Source organism: Zasmidium cellare (assembly GCF_010093935.1).
Source record: "Zasmidium cellare ATCC 36951 unplaced genomic scaffold M409scaffold_2, whole genome shotgun sequence".
In the NCBI taxonomy this organism is placed as follows: Eukaryota; Fungi; Ascomycota; class Dothideomycetes; order Mycosphaerellales; family Mycosphaerellaceae; genus Zasmidium; species Zasmidium cellare.
Genome location: NW_022986946.1, coordinates 813,782 through 835,865, shown reverse-complemented (window position 1 = coordinate 835,865; position 22,084 = coordinate 813,782). Strand labels below are relative to the sequence as shown.

General features: G+C 54.0%; 10 protein-coding genes across 10 annotated transcripts; 7 read left to right on the top strand and 3 right to left on the bottom strand.

Annotated features, from left to right (window-relative positions):
• Nucleotides 1-424: 424 nt before the first annotated feature.
• On the top strand, nt 425-1,292 carry M409DRAFT_16886 (uncharacterized protein; the record flags this gene model as incomplete). The annotated part of the gene is made up of 3 exons (XM_033803806.1): nt 425-639; nt 695-1,029; nt 1,087-1,292. The coding sequence occupies 3 exons, from the start codon at nt 425-427 to the stop codon at nt 1,290-1,292; spliced, it is 756 nt and encodes a 251-aa protein (XP_033673822.1).
• Nucleotides 1,293-2,828: 1,536 nt separating this feature from the next.
• On the top strand, nt 2,829-5,587 carry M409DRAFT_16885 (uncharacterized protein; the record flags this gene model as incomplete). Its single annotated transcript, XM_033803805.1, has 4 exons — nt 2,829-3,230; nt 3,283-5,169; nt 5,236-5,300; nt 5,377-5,587. The coding sequence occupies 4 exons, from the start codon at nt 2,829-2,831 to the stop codon at nt 5,585-5,587; spliced, it is 2,565 nt and encodes an 854-aa protein (XP_033673821.1).
• A 1,885-nt stretch (nt 5,588-7,472) lies between these two features.
• M409DRAFT_49438 (uncharacterized protein) lies at nt 7,473-8,540 on the top strand (the record flags this gene model as incomplete). The annotated part of the gene is made up of 1 exon (XM_033811245.1): nt 7,473-8,540. One exon carries the CDS (start codon nt 7,473-7,475, stop codon nt 8,538-8,540), a length of 1,068 nt encoding a protein of 355 aa, XP_033673820.1.
• A 1,411-nt stretch (nt 8,541-9,951) lies between these two features.
• Nucleotides 9,952-10,728, top strand: M409DRAFT_16883 (uncharacterized protein; the record flags this gene model as incomplete). The annotated part of the gene is made up of 1 exon (XM_033803804.1): nt 9,952-10,728. The coding sequence occupies one exon, from the start codon at nt 9,952-9,954 to the stop codon at nt 10,726-10,728; it is 777 nt and encodes a 258-aa protein (XP_033673819.1).
• A 244-nt stretch (nt 10,729-10,972) lies between these two features.
• M409DRAFT_62581 (uncharacterized protein) lies at nt 10,973-12,355 on the bottom strand (the record flags this gene model as incomplete). Its single annotated transcript, XM_033815240.1, has 2 exons — nt 10,973-11,522; nt 11,754-12,355. 2 exons carry the CDS (start codon nt 12,353-12,355, stop codon nt 10,973-10,975), a joined length of 1,152 nt encoding a protein of 383 aa, XP_033673818.1.
• A 271-nt stretch (nt 12,356-12,626) lies between these two features.
• Nucleotides 12,627-13,342, top strand: M409DRAFT_16881 (uncharacterized protein; the record flags this gene model as incomplete). Its single annotated transcript, XM_033803803.1, has 2 exons — nt 12,627-12,743; nt 12,845-13,342. The coding sequence occupies 2 exons, from the start codon at nt 12,627-12,629 to the stop codon at nt 13,340-13,342; spliced, it is 615 nt and encodes a 204-aa protein (XP_033673817.1).
• Nucleotides 13,343-13,775: 433 nt separating this feature from the next.
• M409DRAFT_49436 (uncharacterized protein) lies at nt 13,776-14,957 on the bottom strand (the record flags this gene model as incomplete). The annotated part of the gene is made up of 6 exons (XM_033811244.1): nt 13,776-13,840; nt 13,901-14,271; nt 14,328-14,476; nt 14,541-14,634; nt 14,692-14,744; nt 14,799-14,957. 6 exons carry the CDS (start codon nt 14,955-14,957, stop codon nt 13,776-13,778), a joined length of 891 nt encoding a protein of 296 aa, XP_033673816.1.
• An 861-nt stretch (nt 14,958-15,818) lies between these two features.
• M409DRAFT_62578 (uncharacterized protein) lies at nt 15,819-17,822 on the top strand (the record flags this gene model as incomplete). Its single annotated transcript, XM_033815239.1, has 3 exons — nt 15,819-17,404; nt 17,458-17,605; nt 17,667-17,822. 3 exons carry the CDS (start codon nt 15,819-15,821, stop codon nt 17,820-17,822), a joined length of 1,890 nt encoding a protein of 629 aa, XP_033673815.1.
• Nucleotides 17,823-18,439: 617 nt separating this feature from the next.
• On the bottom strand, nt 18,440-19,621 carry M409DRAFT_16878 (uncharacterized protein; the record flags this gene model as incomplete). The annotated part of the gene is made up of 1 exon (XM_033803802.1): nt 18,440-19,621. The coding sequence occupies one exon, from the start codon at nt 19,619-19,621 to the stop codon at nt 18,440-18,442; it is 1,182 nt and encodes a 393-aa protein (XP_033673814.1).
• A 306-nt stretch (nt 19,622-19,927) lies between these two features.
• M409DRAFT_62577 (uncharacterized protein) lies at nt 19,928-21,696 on the top strand (the record flags this gene model as incomplete). The annotated part of the gene is made up of 2 exons (XM_033815238.1): nt 19,928-19,942; nt 19,996-21,696. The coding sequence occupies 2 exons, from the start codon at nt 19,928-19,930 to the stop codon at nt 21,694-21,696; spliced, it is 1,716 nt and encodes a 571-aa protein (XP_033673813.1).
• Between the last annotated feature and the right edge of the window lie 388 nt (nt 21,697-22,084).

Genomic DNA, 22,084 nt, shown 5'->3' with positions numbered 1-22,084 from the left:
GGTGCTTTGGAGAAAGGTTTGAACTCGCCCGATTAGGCGAGAGCTGCTTGCCAACTCAACCTGCATTTGGACTGCAGCGATAGTCCTTGGCAACAACCGTTCAGTGTAGTCGGACGAGGCCGCATCGACGACCGCCGAGACAATGCGTAATGTATACCTGCGATGGACCTGTGCGTCCACACCAGATCTGCATACACGATGGTCTTCGGTGCTTGGGTTCTCAGCCTCGAATTTCTTGGGAGGTCATAAATCCGGCCGCTGACTGTAAGGCCAACGAACTATGAATGAACAGCGGAGCATCGCCTCGGGTTGTTTCGCTGACACTTTCGTTCCTCTCCTACTCGATTTTGTGTCTTTGTGATCTCGTCTTCCTTTCTTCTACTTTACGACTCACGGTCGCGTTAATACTTAATATCGCCCAGCCATGACGACGCCTAATATGTCGTGTCCCTCGGGAGGGGACTTCTACGCTTGTACTGAAGGCAGCAGGTTCGTTGGATGCTGCGGAAGAAATCCATGCGAGCTGGGATGCGCCGCCGGCGACCTTCAGCCTACGAGCTTCGAAGCAGATCAACACGGAGAGATACCCGACCAATCGTGCTCCGCAGGCTTGTTCTACACTTGCGCCTTCACAGATCCGTAAGTACTGTCTGGCGGGCCTGGGTGAACGATGAGCTGATCAAGGCTCTCAAAGACCATTCTGGGGATGCTGCGCTACTTCACCATGCGGCGATGGCTGTCCGTCAGATCAACTATCCGGCGCATTCATATCAAGCAATCCAGGAACCGCAGAGCCTTTCTTGCGCCTAAATGAAACCTACAACGACGGCTCGTCATCCGACGACTCATCGAATACAGGCGCCATAGCCGGCGGTGTTGTCGGCGGGATCGTCGGGGTCGCGATAATCATTCTCGGGATTCTTTGGTACTTGCGCAGACGACGACGAGCCGCAACAAAGCCAGACGAGCCCACCGAACAGATCCAGGAGTTGCCGGCGCAGGAAGGTACGGTGCTCAAGAACGTAGCTCGTGAGTCGATGTCCCTCCCGTCTTCAGCCTGATATGCGCTCGCTGACAGCCTTGTAGCAAGCTACGATAATTCTCCGGGAATAGGCTCCTGGCAGAGCTCTCCGGCGCAGACTCAGTACTCACCGCGTGCTCCTAGTTACTGGAGCGAGCTGCCGGCGAAGCATGTTTCGTATGAACTTCCTGGGAGTGGGATCCAGACGGAGTTGGAAGGCAGCCAGACGCCTGAGCAGCTTAAACCGCCGCAGGAGTCGAGGAACGAATGAAACGTGCTCAATGCCACCTCCGCCCATTTGTACATGACCGTGCGGGCGACATTGATGGAGGGGGGCTGAGCAAGAGGAGCAGTCAGCGTATCCACTGTTCCTTACGGCATTCGGTGTTCGGAGCCAGCTCCCAGCGAGTATGGATAAAGGCGCGAGATTTTTCTCAACCTCACTCTTTCTTTTGTGATGCCGCCCTCATCGTTCCGACATCGATTACGACAGAACGCAGCGAGCTTCGAGAACAACTGTCCAGGCCACGCCGTCGCTGCATGTGCTGCATGGCAGGAATCGCACTATCGTCTCGGCTCTCGACTGTGCCGTGTTGAACCGCCAGCAAAAGCACACAAGAAGAAGGCATTCCGAAGAGGATTCACTGTCGCATTGATACAGGCATGATAGCAAGAGCACGACTGCAAGATTCCGCAAAGGACTTACTCAACACGTCAACGTCTCCGTTGTCCTTATCGCTGGTTGCGAACGGCTTACGGCCTGCAGCCCTACAAACGATGGCAATGGATTCGTACATACGATATGGTCGAACGATAAGACCCCGTTCGGCGCCGCAGTAGCGCATTGGAAACAATCTCACCTCAGAACATGGGTACACGAGGCGACGGGGTCCAGCGCTACTGCGACTGGCCCACGCGACACAGCGATGCAACGATGTAGTCCTCGGACTTGGCACGTAAGCTCGACTTGATATGGTACCAGCTCTTTACGGTGTCCAGGAACATATTGAGAGCTCAGCGGCTCAAGAAGTACATGTACACACGGATACCACACCAGCCACGGCTGAACAAGACCGAGGGGTTGCTCGCCGCCTCCTCACTCCACAGTCTACTTACTTGATTGTAATTCGCCGTTCTCGTACAACGGACGCCGCCAAGCTTTACTAAGCCTTTTTAAACCACTGTCGACTCGCAAGCTAATTTGCTTCAAGGCGCAAAAAGAAGCGTCCAAGGTGTGGAAGAAAGACGGCCCGCGCTCTTCTCGCAAAGTCTTATCTGCGCCGCCAACTGCATCGGGCAGGTGGATGGTCGGTTTACCGCCCACCACTGGTTCATCAGGCCGTCCACCCGCTTGCAACACGCAACCAACACTCCTGCGATAGCTGATGATTGAAGCCGGGCGTATCAGCGTTCGACGCCGCACGCGACACTCACCCGGCTTGCCATCGACCTGCGCGACCTTGCTCAAAACGTCAAGTGGCCCAAAGGCAGATCTGCTGCTTGACCTCTTCTGCTGGCGATAGCTATCGTCGTCGAGATCGCCACTCCGGCGCCTCTACCGCATACGTACTGCGGAGATTGACTGTCGACTTCCCATGTCGGTCTCGCCGCTTGACGAGGTGTTGGTGAGTGGTGTTGGTAGACCATTGACCTGCCACCTTGAGATCTACGGTCGTTAGTGCGTAACTCGGCATGGCCACTTATTTAACTCTCGAACCCTGCCATGTGTCCAACGGCGTAGCTTGCGTTCTCCCCGCCTTTGGGTTCCCTTCGTGTCTTGTGACTGTAGGGTAGTTCGTTGCACACCATGGCGAGCAGCTCCAAGAACCCTCTCAAGAGGCTTGGCTTCAAGAGGACCAACACCGCGGGCGAGATCCCCACGACAGAAGACTATGGCGGCAAGGTCGTGGCCGTCCCTACCGAGACTGAGTTGACGGATCTGGATGGCGATGGTCTTCGTGCCGCGTCTGTCTCCAAGATCGCGGGCGAGTTCGGCGGCGAGGTCAAGTCAGACCATGCGGATGCCGTCAAGAATATCTCAGAGGTGGAGGCCAACCGTCGATTGAACAAGTTCAGAAGTGAGCACACATGGGACCCCAACATGCCCGATGCCGCCTGGGATGCTATCAACGATGCTACACAAGCGCATGACCAGAAGGGCGAGGCCATCCTCGTTGATGAGCTCGTCGAAGATTCTCCGTACCCTGAAGTAAGTTGGCAGCTACCAGTCTACTTGCGCGCGTACTGATTTCCATTGCTAGGTGCGTGCTGTAGTCCGCAACTATGACGAGGACCTCCCTTGCAGCACCATTCGTGCCTGGACGATCGGCATGGTTTTGACGACCATTGTCTCCGGTGTGAACGGTCTGTTCTTCTTGCGATACCCAATCATCACTATCTCCCCCTACGTCGTCCAGCTGGTCGCCTACCCTATTGGCGTCGGTTGGGCGAAGGTCATGCCAGACCGCGAGTTCAGGACACTGGGCGTGAAGTGGAACCTGAACCCAGGTCCATTCAACGTCAAGGAGCACGTCATCATCGTCGCCATGGCTAATGCTGCTTTCGGTGGTGGAACCGGTTACTTCGTCGACACTGTCGTCTCGATCCAGAAGTTCTACAACATTCCCAGCTTCGGATGGGGCTTCAACATCCTCTTTGCGCTGTCAACACAGTGCTTGGGTTTCGGTCTCGCGGGCACTGTGCGCAAGTGGTTGGTTGAGCCTGCCGCAATGATCTGGCCTACAGCTCTGGTCAATACCGCGTTTATGTACGCTCTGCATGACCACAGCCCCAGCGATCCCTCCAAGACTCACGGCTGGTCCATCTCCCGTTATAAATGGTTCCTGGTCGTCATGGTCATCATGTTCGTCTGGTCTTGGTTCCCCGACTTCATCTTCCCGGCATTCAGCTACTTTGCCTGGGTCACTTGGATCAAGCCCAAGGGCGTCATTGTCAATCAGCTGTTCGGCCAGACCACGGGTATCTCTCTGGGATTCCCCTTCACTGGCTTCACCCTCGATTGGGCTCAGATCAACTCTTTCTACCAAAGCCCCCTGATCGCACCTTGGCACGCCATCAGCAACACGCTTGCTGGCATTATCTTTCTCCTGTGGATCGTCACTCCAGCCCTCCATTACACCGGGGCGTGGTACGCCGAGTACTTGCCGATCAGCCAGAACGGTATTACCGACAACACTGGTTCCACTTACAACATCACGCGCATTCTGAAGCCTGACAACACTGTGGATCCAGTTGCCTACGAGCAATACTCTCCTCTCTTCCTGTCCACCTCGTTCGCTTTGGCTTACGGTGTCAGCTTCGCCACCATCTCTGCCCTCATCACCCACACTTACCTGTTCCATGGCAGAGAGATCTGGCAGAGGTGGAAGGCCTCCAAGGGCGAGCTCGACGACGTCCACATGAAGATCATGCGCAAGTACAAGACGGTGCCTACCTGGTGGTATCTGGCACTTTTGGTCATTATGATTGGTTTCGCCTTTGCCTGCTCCAACGGCTATCCCACTGGCATGGCGGCATACTCAGTTGTGCTTTCGCTGGTCATCGCCGCTGTTTGGACTATCCCCATTGGCATGATCCAAGCCATGACCAACATCCAGCTCGGATTGAACGTCTTCACTGAGTTCATCATCGGTTACCTGCAACCGGGCCACCCCATCGCCATGATGATGTTCAAGACATTCGGCTACATCACCATGACCCAGGCGTTGTACTTCTGCCAGGATCTGAAGCTCGGCCACTACATGCACGTTCCTCAACGTTCGCTTTTCGCTGCCCAGCTGGTCGCAACCATCTGGTCTTGCTTCTGCCAGCTCGGCGCCGTCGAATGGGCTCTCGGTGCCATCTCGAATGTCTGCACGGAAGAGGCGTCCAATTACTTCACTTGCGGCTACATCAAGACCTTCTACAACGCCTCCGTCATCTGGGGTGCCATCGGCCCCAAGCACCTGTTCTCCGGCGACGCCATTTACAAGGACCTCCAATGGTTCTGGTTGATTGGTTTCTTCCTGCCATTCGTCGTCTACGGTCTGGCTCGTGCGTTCCCCAAGGTCGGCATCTTCAGGAAGATGAACGTCCCGCTTATGTTCTCGTCCATGGGTTATGTCCCACCCTACAGTGCCATGAACATTGTAAGTCGTTCATCACTCTTATATATTTATGTATGGTTTGTTTTCTGTGCTAACATCGTATTCCAGCTCGCTTACTGCTCCGTTGGCTGGATCTTCAACAAATTCATCCGTGACCGCTTCCGAGGCTGGTGGTAAGTCAAATGCGCCCCCCCCCCCCCACCTTTAACAATCAAACAACACTCTCTAACGCCCCGTTTTCATCATTAGGATGCAATTTAACTACATTACGAGCGCTGGCTTCGACGTAGGGTTGGCCCTATGTGCCATCATCGCCTTCTTCTGCGTCCAGCTCCCCGGAGGCAAAATGGCGAGCTGGTGGGGCACCAACGTGATCAACACGTACGATTTCAACGGCACGGCCGTGCAGAAGACCGTCAGTGGTGACGAGACCTTTGGGCCGCAGACGTGGAAGTGGTAGAGGGTGGTGTGGAGTGGAAGAAAGGGGTTGAAGCGTGGGTGGAGCTGGATTTCAGGGGTTAGCTCGGAATTGAACAGATATGAACCAGAGGAATATGTAGTGAGGCTATGAATCATTCTTGATGTACTTTCTTTGATTCAGATGATTGCTTTCCGTTTGAGTGGTTGGTCGAGACCACGATGGCACTCCGACAATTTGCCCCTGACTGACTTCCACCAGCCCAATCCAGAGAGGTCGAAGACCATCTACTACTGATATCACTAATCTACACTGAATATCTTCGCTCGTGCGCAGTTTCAACAGATACGACCAGGAGACCGAGTGCACGATCATGGCAACCCCATGAGACGATGGCTGCTTCGGGCGAGCCAAAGGGCTTGCTTCAACTTGGGACATAACCTCAACTTCCGTTTCAATTCTGCATTCAGTCTTTCACTCACTGTTGACTTTACTTGATGCTCGCTTAATGCCTCACTTCATGTGGGTTTTGGGCTCGGTATAGAGTCTACTTTGCGGCTCACTTTACGGCTTACTTATCGATCACTCCATAGCTCATTTCATGGCTCACTTCGTGGCTTACTTGACATGCACTGCATGGCTCATTCGAGAGCTCATTTGATGGTTTACTTGATAGCTCAGTGTACGAACCACTTACATGTATCACTTCACCTAGGCTATCCTAACTCAACTGCAGATCAAGCTGAAGAACCGGTCAACGTGACGGCTCTCTTCTCCTTCATTTCTAATCTTCCCCTTCCATCAAGTAAGAAAGCAGCCTGCGCTGTGCCAAAAGCCGCCATGACCCTGGACTTCCTCGCGCAGAGTACCGTATGCCACGAGAAGGCGGTCCTAGCCGCCTCTTTTATATGCGTCGAGCAATGTTGAACTGTTTTGGATGTGACAATACAGTACCATAGATCCGCAAGCGAGGAATTCGTGTCAGCAAATGCGGAAAGAAACTCGTGGGAGGAACACTATAGGCATATCAAAGCACTGATATTTCAATAGGAAGCAAAGACAAATGGAGCGACTATCTATATATGCTGTCGTAGACATGTATGGCGTTGAGCGCAACTTCTTTCATTGCAAGTCAGCTGGAGTGGAATACGAATGTTCACACTGACATATGATACTTAAAAACGTGCGGATGACTGGACTCCAAATGTCCAGTCATCGCATATCGTTGCTTCATAATTAGTTGCGATCAAATTTTGTGATAGGCATGTGAAGATGCAGAGTGAGTGAATGTTCTGCAAGTGGGGAGCTCCAAGCGGGCGAAAGTGGCCAGTGCGCTGAAAGTGAGCTCTGGTTGGCTGGCGTCAAGATCCCTGCAATGGTTCCTGTGGAAACAACGTTGACAGTTCGCAGGCGCGATGCAGCACCTTGGTACGGAAGGCGCTCCAACAGAAGTCACTTCACACACAATTGCACGCATCATCGGTTCAAGCAATCTTGCGTGCGGTTCGGATCGTTATTTTCGTTGCATTTCCCCGGTGTCGTCGGGAGGTAAAGTGGTGGGCTGGGGCGCGCCCGCTAGCTAGCCACCTCCAACCATCGAGCTTCGCGGGTGCGATAGAAGCAGCACTCGTTCACGCCAGTCGCCTTCTCCCTCCCTCTGTCCTCGCAACTCTTCCAACCTCAGCCTTTTCAGTCACTACTGGGTGTGTCTCTGACTATTGCAGCATTGCTATCGTTTCCGCCCGTCGCACACAAACGCCATCCGCCGCATGTGAAAGTCGAAGCTCCAAAGCGAAATCCACCGCTCGAAGCGGGGTTGCATTCCTCGCGCCAGTTGCTCTCTTGAGCGGTCAACCCCATTCGAACACCTCCTCCATTCCAGCACAAACGACGCATTCCTCTGCCCACGAGGGCGCTCCCACGAGCCATGCGCTTCCATCAAGCGCCCCGACCGCTGCTGCAGCTCATTACAACCATTCTGCTCAGCCCAAAACCCACACTCGCTTATCCCAATGGCTTCTCGCTCAACGAGCTGTTCGGTCGAGCCTGTACACCGTGCGGCTACTACAACCAACTCTGTTGCTCGGCGGGAGAAGCCTGCTATACCGACGCCAATTCGATTGCATCCTGCACCGCCAATGGAGGAAGCCAAGCAACAGCGGCCAGTGGAGGGTACTGGCAGTACTATACCACCACATACGTCCAGACAGACCTGGAGACAATCACCAGCACCATGAGCAGCTACCTCTCAGGCGCTGGCGCCACGGCGGCGGCCACTGCTGGCACCTGCACTTGGGCTCTCAACGAACAGGCTTGCGGAAGTACGTGCTGTAAGAGCGGCGAGTACTGCTTCGATCCAAACACCAGCGACTGCAGACCAGCAGCTGGTGGTGGAAGCTCTGGATACTACAGCTCCTACACCAGTGCGGGCAACACAGCAGGCGCTCCAATTCGGCCGACCAGTTCTGGGCAGACGGTTATCACTGCGACTGTGAGCCCAACCACCACGGTTCCATTCTCGACACCCGTCGCAACAGGCGCAAATGTGACAGTCACAGGAGAACAGTCAAGCGGCGGCGGAGGCTTGTCTGGTGGAGCGATTGCTGGTATCGTCATCGGTGTCCTCGCTGGTATTCTTCTGCTTGCGTTGATCTGCTTCTACTGCTGTCTCCGCGGTTTGCTGGATGGCTGTCTTGCGTGCTTTGGTCTCGGCAAGCGGAAGAGGCGCGTTGAGGTGGAGGAATATGAGCGTCGATCGCACCACGCCAGCGGTGGCGGTGGTGGCAGGACATGGTACGGCGCGGCCAAGCCAGCCACGAGAGTCGACCGTGAACGGAGAGAAAACCACACAGGACGCAACCTACTCGGTATTGGGGCTGGTTTGGCAGCCTTGTGGGCCATCCTGGGTCTTAAGAGAAGGCGGGAAAATAGGAGGGATGAGAAGTACAGCGAGTACTCATACTCGAGTGATTACTACACCAGTGCCAGTGAGTAAAAGCCAGCCAGCAAGATGAGACGGGAATATACTGACCAACTTCACAGGCAGCGCAAGCTCAGACGACAGGCGGACGAGAACCCATCGATCCATGTCGAGGCGGTAGTCTTTGTTTTACGATCAGGAAGCGATGTGTCATGGTTAAACGAGGGCCATGGGATTTGGATCTTTTCATGCGGTTTATGCGACGGCGTTGGTGGTTTCGAGGCGGATCTCATGGAAGATCAAGGAATTGTAAATACCATAATCGCCTCCCAGACTGAGGCCAGGAGCCGGATTATAGCATCGAATTGGACAGCATGTCTTCTTCTTCAAGCATTCGTCGCCTTTCCGTCAGATTGTCCTTTCGTGGGTTGAGTGGCGAGTGGTGTTGGCCGTTCATCGTTCTTGGGCGTCAGGTATACCGCGACCGATGGAATGGCTACGCCCAATGCTAGACGACTGAAGCAGAGGAAGTGCATGATGGTGATGATGTCGGGAAGAAGAGGGGTTCGTTGAAGAGGAGGTGCTCGCAAAACAAGGCAGACGACAGAGTTCGAGACTTTGCCAAGAAATGTCTCGAATCCTGCTGTGACTTCACCTCGTCCTTCTCGACATCGGTGCATTTCTGGATCGTGCTTCGTGTCGACATTCTTTGTCATGGTACGTTCTACAGATCTGACTGAGGAGTTTCTTGGAGCTGACCGATTCAATGAGGGGTCTGTTCGACACATAACAGCAGACTGCTCTCCCATCAGACTCAAAAAGCAAGAAAGCATCTTCGACCACCGCACCTCCTAGTCCAAAGAGACAACTTGATATTACCTAAGATTACTCATTACCTCATCTACGGCGATGGTCTACCAGAAGAAAAAGCCTTGGCGTAGAGATGTCTCACCTTCGAAACGCCGCCGCAGAACTGCCAGATGCCGGGTAAAACAGAATCTTGCAAAGCACCATGACCATTAATTACCCGGACGCTACAGTAGCACCCAACTACGATGGTCAGCCTTGTCAGTCTGAAGAGGCCATTTTCATCGAGATATATTACATCCCCAATCGTCAGCTCATGACTTTGCACGTGCGCCTGAAAGACGAGAAAATCTAACCCGGGTGTTTGCATGGCGTGGTCGAAGAGGACTATTCTGGGAGAAGCACTTGGTTGTTCTCAGTTGGTCAGCCAATCGAATGGATCAATGCTTCGTTCGGTTGAGATGCTCGTTTGATACGATGCAGCGGTAGCGACGATTCGGAGGGCGAGGTAAGGTGTTCGATGTGGAACCATCACCATGGCGAAAGAGATGAGTATCAATTTTCCTCTTTGTATTAATATGGGCTTGATGGCATCAAGAGCAAGTCTCCTTCCTCCACTATCGACCTCTGTTCCAATCCCTCTTACACCTACCGCTCTCCTCGACTAGGAAACATCACCATGAGATTCTCCCCCCTCCTCACGGCAGCATCTCTCGCCGCCGCTGCACCCCAACACAACCACCCCCAAGAACCACAATCCATCAGCAAACGTGCCACCCTCCCCTACTACCTCGAATTCCACTACACCAACAACTTCGTCACCGTCGGCGACACGGACCTCTTCGCCGCCATCTGGCAAAAAGGCTACGGCTCCGGCGACGCCACGGGCATCGCCACCGACGACACCTACAACCAATACGGCTACAGCGCCGCCTGCGTCTGGGAAGACTCCTCCCCGGACCTCAGCGTGCAAGTCAAGATCTCCGGCAACTGGGGCGTCGTCTCCGGCGTCGACGGCTTCGCCGTGCGGAACCAGCCCGTGAGGGCGATGTGGGAACTCGTGCAGAAGATCCAGGAGGACAGCGGCGTCATCTGGAAGGACTGTCGGGGCTGCGGGTTAGGAGGCTGCTCCGACAACCCTCAAGCGGCCTGCGGCCAGTTCCGGCCCGAGATGTGCGCGTGCCAGAAGAACAACGGCGGCGGCGGGGAGGCGATGGATCTGTGTTTCGGGAGCAGCAGGAATTATAAGGTGCCGTCGGAGATGACGCTGACGCTGTATAATTCCGATGGGAGTCTGCGCGCGGATAGTCTGACGGTGAGTGTGGAGAGCGCGCAGATTGTGCCGCCGGCGCAGAAGTGTGGGAAGTTGGGGGCGGCGCTGGAGGTGGCGATTGGGATTATTCCGGAGTTTGGGAAGTTTATTGCGGATCAAGTTAAGATTGCTTGTAGGACTTGAGCAGGAAGGACGGTGGTTGGGCGTTGTTGATGGATCTTGCATCCCTGATGCAGTGTGTGGTGCGTGGAGTCGAATGGATGGCTGCTTGGCTTAGAGGGACGATTGTCATAAGAGAAACACTATACAGTACAGGGAATAGGGTTACATTGTATCTTACAAGTGTATTTGCTCTATGTCGTCTGGAACGAGCCACCCTGACTCATGTGCAGATGCAAAAGTAGTCCTCATATCGAAGTATTCACTCCTACTTCTTCCTCGACTCCTCTTCTGCGCTCTTCTTGACGCCCTTGACGAAGGCTTCCACCGCTTCGCCACCACCAAGGGGCATGCTGCCATGCCTGATAAGACCACCGTTCTCCACCTGTAATCCCAAAGCCTCGCCAATCATCGGCAGTCCACCGTCTCTCAATGCCACCGTCAGAGATCCAAGACTCTGCTGGAGCTGTGGCGAGTGGAGAACCTTGTTAAGGATCTCCTTCTTCTGACTTGTGGATAGTGCTTCGATGGCTGCTTGGCCCGCGGCGGCCGTCGTCTCTGCTGAAGATGTTGTCGATGAAGATTCTTGGGCTAGGAGGAAGAGCTCGGGAGGAAGGAAACTGCAAAGCTGGTCGAGTTGCTGTGTTGAGGCGCTGGCGATGTAGGCCGTCGTTGTAGACGGCGTGAGGAGGTCCGGAAGGGTCGTGAAAGGCTTGTCTGCTTGTTGCTGTCCTCCGCCACCGCCACCCTTGAGCGACTTGAGGAAATTTTGTACAATTGCGTTGGTGTCTTGTGGTGCTGATGAGGAAGATGCGGCACTACCTAGGTAGAAGACGTAAGCATGACTCTTACCAATGTGGTCAAACAAAGAAAGAACAGCAGTGGAAGCAGATTGCATCGAGCACAGCAAACAGATGTGTTTCAAGCATTGCGTACATGCATCCCATTGCGCCTTCCCATGATTCCATGCCGCTTTTGGTGACTTTTTTCTGCCATCACCGGGCTGCGCCTAGCTCCTTGCTTCCAGAAAGGAACTTTCCGTGACTTACGCTCTGCCTCCGTCCGCGCCTCCCTCTCTGCTCGCCTCGCCCTCTTCTCGCGGATCGCCGCCAGTTGCGTCCTGTCCAGCGCCACCCGTCTCCTGTCTCTCCAGAGATGGTCCGCCGTCCACTTCCATAGCATCTGCATCACCGTTCGGACCAGAACCGTCTCCACCGAGACGAACCTCTTCCAGCTCGCCCGCTACATCGACGTCTTCGCCCTGAAGGAGGCTGTCGATGATCTGACCGATTCTCTGATCTCTCAGACTGAACAAGCTGGGGTCATCACCTCTTGCCTTGCTCTGCATCCAGAAGAAGTACTTTTGGCTGCTCGAATTGAACTTGAGCACGAAGATGCGACCGTTGGTAGGCGAATGAAGCTCCTCTGTGCCTTGCTCTTTTGGAAGTGGATAGAATGTGCCGTCTTGTGGGAACATGAGCAGGTCGATTTCGGGCTCGGTGGCTGGTGCTGAGCGTGGACGCCAACAGAAGTGAAGTAGCTCATCTTCGTGGTAGAGGTAGACGTAGCCTTTGGTGTCGGCGGGGGTGACTTTGCGGCCGGCAAACGTGCATCTGCCAGCCTTGAATGTGATGAGTGGATTCGTCGCCATCGCTGTGGAGGTTGTTGTTTGATGAAGGTGGAGTGAAGTTGTTGGTCGTGTGCTGTTGATGGAGAGAGCTCCAACATGCGACGACGGCAGCGCAGCTCGGGGAAGTCGCCGGAACGGTCCGCGGCCGAAGTTCAGCCGCACACTTGGTCAGGTCGCCAAGCCCGAATATTGGAGCACTTGGAAATTCGACCTGATCCGCCGCTCTCGACGCTCGACGACGACGTCAACTAACACCAACAGCACCACACCCTCCATCCACCCGCTGGCCAACATGTCGTCCGAGGCGCCCCAGACCAAGAAGTTCCAGAAGGGCGAGCGCACCATCACGCCAGCCTCGCAAAAGGCCAGCAAATACTACCCTGCTGAGGACGAGCCACAGTTGAAGAAGGTACGATATACCGACGATGGATCACGGCCACGGAGATGCAGAGATTGGATGAAGGAGGATGTGTAGTTTGATGGAATTGGAGCTGACTTCGAGATAAACAGACTCGCAAGACCCAGCACCCATACAAGCCTCGCGCATCTCTCCAGCCGGGCGCTGTCCTTATCCTCCTCGCTGGTCGTTTCCGAGGCAAGCGCGTGGTCCTCCTCAAGGTCGGACCCCAGGGCACCCTCATCGTCACCGGTCCCTTCAAGGTCAACGGTGTCCCACTCCGCCGCGTCAATGCCCGCTACGTGATCGCAACCAAGACCACCGTCTCTCTCGACGGCCTCGACAACTCGACTTTGGACAAGGTCGCCAGCGAGAGCTACTTTGCTCGGGACAGGAAGGCGGACAAGAAGGGCAGCGAGGAGTCTTTCTTCAAGCAGGCCTCGGGCGAGAAGCCAGCCAAGAAGGAGGTTGCTGGTGAGCGTGCTGAGGACCAGAAGAAGGTGGACAAGGCCCTGTTGGCGGCCATCAAGAAGGAGCCGGAGCTCCAGGCATACCTCAGCTCCAACTTCAGCCTGAGAAAGGGCGACAGGCCGCATGAGATGGTCTTCTAGATGCACTGCATGTTTGGGGCAGACTGGGATCATGGCGAGGGTTTGGCGTTTCTACTATGCGTCGTGGTAGGCGAGGTTGCTGCAGTTCCATCCCGCCGAATCGAAACACTTCATAGCGCGACACCTCATCAATGAATTGAACGATGGAGTGACCCAAAGCTGTGGACTTTCAAGTGCGAATGGTACGACGGCATGTCATAGTCTTGAGGTAATCCTTTCTTGGGATTCTGTAAAGCGTCTAGATCATGATGTCCAAGTTGGAAGACAGGAATCATTCACCAACCAAAAGCACAGATATGGACCTTCCGTTCAGGCCACGTCATGCAGCTTCATGTGATCCGGCCCACAAGAAGCTAGCGTTGTGAGGTTCACGACATGACAGGATACTGGTGGCGATTCCAATTCTGCTCTGGATTTCCATGTAGTGTCATAATCACCACCACTTCTCTTGTAGCACTCGCTCCTCAGACAAGCCTTCTTGACCACGGAGGAAGGATACTATTCACATCAGCCTTGCATAATATACACATTGTAATCTCATTGCTCAGCTAGACTTACCAACTTCGTCTGTCATCTTCTGTGGACCGCACACATAGCATACAGTGTTCTTACGATCGTGCTCGGCTCCAAAGACATTCTGCTTGTATCCATCGATGGCTCTGACGAGATCTGCTTCTGTGATCCGTCTACCAAACGTCCGATTTGGCAGCTTGCCATGCTCGATGGGACCTTCATCTCCAGTGCCTGTTAGGAATAAGCTCAAGGTGACGTTTGGATCGGCCTCAGCAGCGACAAGATCCATGAGTCGTGGGACGAAGAGGATTCTTTGAGGATCCAGCTCCGATGTTGTTTTGGTGCCGTATATGAAGTGAATCTCCTTCGGTCTTGAAGAGCCCCTGATGAGTTGGGAGAAGATCGATATGAGCGGGCTGGTTGATACTGTTAGCTTGAAGAGTCTTGAGATTGGTTTATTGCGATGACTTACTTGATACCGACACCGCCTGCGATGAGAACCAATCTATCGATCTGGTGGACGTCCAGATGAGGAGGCGGCCATGTAAACGATCCGCCTACTCTGACCACGAGTTCGGAGCCCAAGATCTCTTCACTTGGACGCCATAGCCATTTAGCAGGCTAAGATTTCGGTTAGCCATCAGGGCGTTGTGACCAGCATCTTGTATTCATTACGACTACTGACGGGATTCGTGCTATTCTGAACCGCAAGCTCGAGATATGGTGGTGAGTGAGAACTCGGCCTGGCTTCGCCTGGGGTAGATGTGATTGTGAAGCCACTGTAGGAGCACCATTAACAACTGTATCTGCATCTAGGTTGCAGTATTCGCTCGTACCCAGCTTTCTGCAAGCCCGGTATGAATGTATCTAGCCATTGTCCAGGCAAGAACTTTACTGTGTCAGTTAGTGATCCATTGAGCAGCACGTAAACATCCGAATGTACCTTGATAGCTCGATTTGGATCGGTGGCGTTCAATCTTAACAGTCTGATATTTTCATTGACCTCCCTGATGTTGGCCAGTATCACAGAGTGTACAGAAGGATCCCTTGGCTCCTGCGCAGTCCTGTCTTGGTGTGGCCGCGAAGTCCGTATTGTGGCCATCGTTCGGCGGTTGAACTGAGAGACGACCGACTTAGAAATCACGCTGGAACGTATTCGTATGCACGGAGATAGCATTTGCATCGCCTATTGAGCCTTCTTCGGCCGTATAGGTGTCACTCTCGTGGTTATGCACAAAGGATCTTGCTCTGACAAGTGAGCAGATGGAGACGTCGTCCATCGGCATGTCGGCGTCCGGCCGAGGCGGGAGCAACCTACGCGGCAAAATGCACCTCACCTTTCGCAGAGTTTCTTAGCCTAGCGGTTCCCTCGTGTTTGGATTCTAGGGTCCAGGTCTTATGAACCAAACGAGTTCTGCGCGCGTGATTGATATCTGAGTCTTTTAAACAACACAACCTGCCAGAACAGTGCAAAAGGACATACCCTCCAACGACCCGGGGCTAAACATCGGCAAGCACATCGACAGGCCCCCACCGGATCGGGTTCGGCACGAACACCAACAAGCATTCTGCAAGGTCGGCAGATATCTGCAGCGAGAAAGATTTGACTGGAAGCGAATTCTCTCGGTGGGGTTGGACAGCAGCCAGACGACGTCGACGGGCCTTGACTAAGGCTCTAGTGGCTTGCTTACGAGGTTGTTGCGTCGTTGCGTCGTTGCAGGTCGGTTTTTCCTGTCCTGCGGAGTTCCGTCTGGACTTTCTTTGGACCGTCTGCATGCCGAGTGGGACGACACGCCTGGACGTGTTTCTTTAAGTCATTCTCTCGCCTTCTCTTGGCTGGTTCCTTCGACCTTCATATTCCATTGAACGTGTCTGCGGTGTTTCTGGGAAAGACAGACCTGGCCACTCGAGGGACCGAACCTGGACGAACGAATTCAGCATCTTGAGACAGTCGCCAGCCGCCATGAATGAAGAAGACAAGAGGCTAGCGGATATCGAGCTGGAAGCCAGTCCAGAACGTTTCGCGGTTGGAGGTGGGCCTACGCCGTCGACAGAGAGGCCAATGCATCCTACAGAGAAAGAGGAGAGGAGGGAGGCGCTGTCACGAACAGTGACCGGGGCGAGCACTTCGAGTTCAGGCTCCTCTTCTTCGGGCGAATCGGTGGAGAGACAAGAGATTGGAGTTTCGAGGATGGCGACGCAGCGGGACGATGTCGATCTCGAGAGGCATCCAACAGCGTTGAGCCGGATACAGACTGGAAGAAGTCAGCACAGCCAAACAGTGGGAGCAAGTCTGCGGTCTAGGACGACTAGTAGACATACCAAGCAACCGCTGCCGAACTTTGGTGCAGGGAAGCCATTTCCGCCGCCACTACCAGACCGAGAAGAGTACGTCGTGGAGTTTGATGGGCCAAACGATCCTCTCCACGCTCAGAATTGGCCATTGAAGAAGAAGTTGCCGGTGGCGATCGTCCTCGGATATGTGACCTTGACGGCAGCCTTCGGTTCATCAATCTTCTCGACGGCCACCCAGACTGTTGCGCAGCAGTTCAACGTATCGCGCGAAGTAGGCATCCTAGGCGTTTCATTATACGTTCTTGGGTTCGCTACGGGTCCCATAGTATGGGCTCCGTCGTCAGAGCTGTACGGACGCAAAGCTCCCCTCCTGATCTCGTCGTTTGGATTCTCGATCTTCAACATCGCGGTGGCTGTTGCAAAGGATGCACAAACGATCTTCATCTGCCGCTTCTTCGCTGGATTCTTCGGGGCTTGTCCATTGACGTGTGTTGGTGCTGTCTTCGCTGACATGTTCAGCAACCGGCAACGTGGACTCGCAATCACAGTCTTCAGTATGACTGTGTTCAGTGGACCGCTCTTAGCACCCTTTATTGGTGGCTTCATCAATATGAGCTATCTTGGATGGCGATGGACCGAGTACATCACTGCCATCATGGGCTTTCTCGGCTTGGGCTTGTCGGTCATCTTCCTCGAAGAGACGTATCCACCGGTCATTCTCGTCAACAAAGCCTCCGATCTGAGGAAGCGGACCAAGAATTGGGGCATTCACGCCAAGCAAGAAGAGATCGAAGTCGACTTCCGCGAGCTGCTGGAGAAGAATTTGTCCCGTCCGATGCGCATGCTCTTCACCGAACCGATCGTGCTTCTCATCTCGATCTACATGGCTTTCATTTACGGCTTGCTGTACCTCTTCTTAACCTTCTACCCGATCGTCTTCCAGCAGATCCACGGATTCAACCCTGGAGTCGGCGGCCTGCCCTTCTTTGGCATGATCGTCGGTGAGATGCTGGCGGGTCTGTACATGATCTTGCTGCAACCCGGTTACAACAGGAAGCTGGCGGCGAACAACAACATGCCCATCCCCGAATGGCGTTTGCCTCCTGTCATCGTCGGTGGCGTATTCTTCGGCATCGGGTTGCTTTGGTATGGCTGGACTGGGTACAGAGCCGACATCCACTGGATCGCGCCCACGTTGTCTGGTCTTTGCACTGGCTTCGGCCTCATGAGCATCTTCCTTCAGTGTTTGAATTAGTGAGTCTGCTAACATCTGAGCTTCAACGAGCCCATATTGACGTTTTGTGCAGCCTCATCGACGCCTATCTCATGTTTGCCGCCTCTGCAATTGCGGCCAACACCTTCCTGCGATCCCTAGCAGGCGCTGGCTTCCCTCTCTTTGCCACTCAGATGATCAAGGGCATGGGCGTCCAATGGGCCGGCACCCTCCTCGGTTGTGTAAGTCTCGCCAATACCCTCCAATCCACCAAGAACCTTTACTGATCTTCGTCTTCTCCAGGTCGCCTTCGCGCTCGTCCCAATGCCCGTCTACTTCTACCTCCGAGGCTCCAAGATCCGCGAGAAGTCCAACTTCGCCCCGACGTTCCCCATGGCGACGCAGGCTGCGCACTCGCCGAGCGAAAGCGACGATCCTGGGAATGAGAAGTTGGAGTAGTAGTAGTTTTTGGGTGAGTGTGTTGTTCGAAGAAGAACTTTGACGTGGTGGAGTTGTTTTAATAGTAAAAACATCATTGAGTTTCAGCGCGGCGTTACGGGTGGCTGCGGAACTGGGCATGCGTGTGTTTTGCAACGAAAGTTTAATTCTACTTTCAGGCCTTAAATTCAATCACTTTGTTCCTGGATTCCAGAACTGTGTAATGTCTGACAACTCTTCTGTACGCTGGTTTTGGTTTTGGTTTGAGTGCTGGCGTTGTTGCAGGGCACGACTAAGAGGTTGACAAAGAGGCTTAGGGATGAAAAAGAAGTGACAGCATGAGTCAGTCACAAGACGAGAAGAGAGAGGAAATAGAGACAATGGGGAATGGTGATTTGAGATTGTTCTTCTAGTCCCTGTTTGCGCTGTGTTGGCACTACTAATGTATATCAGGAACGTGAAAGCACTGACTTAGACTCATCCAGCTCTACTCCGGCTCCCCAGACAGGAGAATGTCATGTCTGATCTTGGACACACATGACAGCACCGAGCCAGATACACACAACATAGATCCTTTGATCTGATTTGGGCAGTTCCTTGTTGGATGGACGGAGTAAGACAAGTCGACCAGGCCCATGCTATGGCGAAGGCTGATTGGACTCGGCCCTCATGTCTCGCTGCTTCTTCCACACGCCCAGGAAGCCACCACCCACGATGCGCTCCCCAACTTTTGGTCGGCAGACCAAAGACCACGTTCGATCAGCCGCGGAGACCGGGGATCGTAGTTCGGGAGATGCATCGCCGTCGTGGCCTGAGTCTGTGTCTGTGTCTGATGGTGGAGTCTCTCGCAGTGGCGCCTCCTCAGAGCGTGGTCGTACAAATCGCACATCCCATTCGCGCCCTCCACTTCCGCCGTTCACTCCTAGCTCCACCACCTTCTCGAGATCGAGTGGGATGCCCTGCTCCTTCACCTTCGTCGCGCACGAAATGACTTGTGTTATGGAAGGATTAAAGACTATGAGCGTGCCATCAGTCCTCAATGCGTCGGCAACCGTGGCGAGGTGAGCGTCTGCTGCAGGCATGTCAAGGAAAGCGTGAGACAAGAATGATCTTGTATCGCGACATGCTTGAAGAGATCTTAGAACTTCACTGACATCGCCAACATGGAAGTCGACGTTTCTTGCGTAGATTCCACGCCTGAATCCCTCGACAACAGTCTGAGCGTGAGCTGCGAATTGAGATGATATGTCGGTGGTGTGGATTATGGCACGGCGGTGCGCTTTCCACTCGTCGACATCCTCGCTGCCGATCCGGATGCCACTATTCTGTGCATGAATTGCGCGGCTCAAGTGAAGTGTGAGCGCTCCATGACCTGTGCCTGCCTCCAAGATCTCGAGTCGTGGAGCAACTTCTTCCGTCTCACCAGCATCGGGATGCAAGTCAAGCAAGGCTACAATGAGGTTGGCATCTGCCGGGTAGATAGGTGTCACCAATCGCCTGCTCAACCGCGTGTATTCGTCCAGTGTGACCTCGTGCAGCCTGTACTCGGTCGGATCCCTGGTCGACCGCGTGGTGCTCGACTTGACAATGTCCCTGACTCTTTTGCCAATGATATCATCGTGTTGAATGATGCCCTTATGGCCTTCAATGCGCCGTCCTGGTTTCAGAGGTTTCGTCAAGATCGGGGGAGCAGAGCGGTCGATCTTTTGTCGCAAGATGACCAAGTCGCCTGGCGCAAAGGGACGCCCGTCACTAATCCATCGTCGCTGTCGTGAGGACTGTAAGAGCGTCGCGGTCGGTCGCGAGCCCGAAAGGCGCATGTGCTTGGTTGCAAAGAGGTAAGTGAATGGATTGTCAAGAGCACGTGAGGTCGGGTCAACCAAGCGCATCAGCTGTCAAGGCAACACCCACCCCTGTCGCGCTGCTCACGGCAGCATCACCACCTCCGCCTGCCCGCCAAGCTCAGCAACCCGCAGCAACAACACATCGACGGCAGCAGAAGCTGCATTAATTCGTCCGTATACTAACGAGACGAACCATGGCGGGCGCCTCGTCAACACAGCAACCACCTTGACACATATACTCTAGTCCAGGCCTCTTGAGCTCTTGGAGAGCTTTCTGGCACCATGACCCGGCGCATAGTGAGACCACTGGTATTTACCATAAATCTCCACATACTAATATCATGTTCTAGGTACGGACACTGGGTCAAGTCAGCGGCCTGGTCATCCTCCTCGCCATACTCGTTTGGATCGCCGACTCCCGCTACCGAGTGTTACCAGACTCCATTCACTCTGCTCTACCTTCACATCACACTGGGACCGTTATTACCGACGTTACGATCGCTTTCTGCTCCTCTGTGAATCCTCTATCCAACTGCCGACTGGACGCAAATAAGTGGAATCGCATCGAGAAAGATCTGTATTTGGGGACAGGATGGCTCAACAGTGCCTATCTGCATGTTCAGCGCAAGAAGGAGGAGGAGCTTACGACTGAGGACAGGGTTGTGATAGATGTCAAGGTTGGCAGATTACAGCCCGAAGTGAGCGAAAAGGGTCAGGGAGCGGAGATTTGGGAAAGCAGGCCTGGAGGATTATTCATTCTGAGGAGCAGTAAGAGACATGACAGCGATTCGGACAAAGCAGTGACGGCTATCGATGTGCTGTTTGGCTCTGATGCCGTGGATCCTAGGCCAAACTGGAGTCTTGCTCAGCTGCCTCTACTGGTGGATGGCTCAGATGGGGGACGTCCTCCACGGTTGAGTGTCCGACACGGTAGGCCCAAAACGGATCACTCTCCGCCTGTTCCACGCGTGACAAAAGATGGCAAGTTCAAGATTCTTCAAGTGTCTGATGCACATCTCTCGACTGGCCTGGGTGCATGCAGAGATGCGATCGGGCCTAAGAACGAACCGAGTACTGCTTGTGAAGCAGACTCACGTACTTTGGAGTTCATTGAGGCTGTACTGGACGATGAGAAACCGGATTTAGTCGTTTTGTCAGGCGATCAAACCGAGGGTCCTGCTGCGCCAGATACGCAGACTGCTATCTTCAAGATGGTAGCTCCTCTCATTGAACGCTCAATACCTTTCGCTGCCATCTTCGGCAATCACGATGACGAAGGACCCAAATCGCTTCCCAGAGCAGCCCAAATGGCTCTGCTTCAGACTCTCCCCTTCAGCATGAGTCAGCCTGGTCCGGATAACATTGAGGGTGTAGGGAACTACTACATTGAGGTGCTGGCGCCGGGATCACAACATTCTGCAATCACTCTGTATCTCCTGGACTCGCATTCGCTCACGCCGGATGAGAAGAACTACAAGGGTTACGACTGGATCAAGCGAGGCCAAATTGATTGGTTTCAAAACACTGCCCAAGGACTGAAAAAGAATCATCACAAATATAGCCACATTCATATGGACATGGCATTCATTCACATTCCTCTGCCGGAGTACGCCGACAAGAAGAATACTATAGCAGGCGGCAAGTGGAAAGAGGGCGTGACCGCACCTGGATATAACTCCCATTTCTACGATGCGCTGGCTGAAGAGGGTGTTGTGGCGGTTGGTTGTGGACACGACCATGTAAATGACTATTGTGCGCTGCGACCACCAAAGTCGGAAGGTCGAGACGATCCTGACTCCGACGCTGAGCATCCACAACATGGCAAGAAGAACAATCACATTGGGCCCTGGATGTGTTATGCCGGTGGCTCTGGGTTTGGTGGATATGCCGGGTATGGAGGCTTCCATCGGCGCGTGCGAGTGTGGGAGGTGGACACCAATGCTGGACGCATGACCACGTGGAAGCGTGTCGAGTGCTGCGGTGAAGACACCAAGAAGCAAATCGAAGAGATTACTTTGGTCGAAGGGGGAAATGTAGTAGCGCCTTCATGACGCGTGTGAGTGAGTGTACGGCATCTTCACAGTGTATGTATTGTTACGGCCGCATAAGATCGATACCCGACTCGGCAGCGTGACCGGGTCAATGATGAATTGTTCATTCCATCGAGTCCGTGGAAGCCATTAGTGTCATGGCTGGCATGTGAGGCGTGAGTGGAGGTGAATGTCTGCCAAGCCCAATGTCGTCTTCGTTCCTCCACAGCCGCCGCGACGAGGTCCACCTTCTTCCGCGGCTCATGCATTTTTCGGCTAGCAGCGAATTGCGAGCAGACAATGCGCCTCGACACACCTCATCGCCGACGCGTTCGCTCTGCACAGTCCTCGAGGCCTCGCATGGTGGATAGACGTGCTGCATCGCTATTCTTCTGGGTGTATCAGGGGG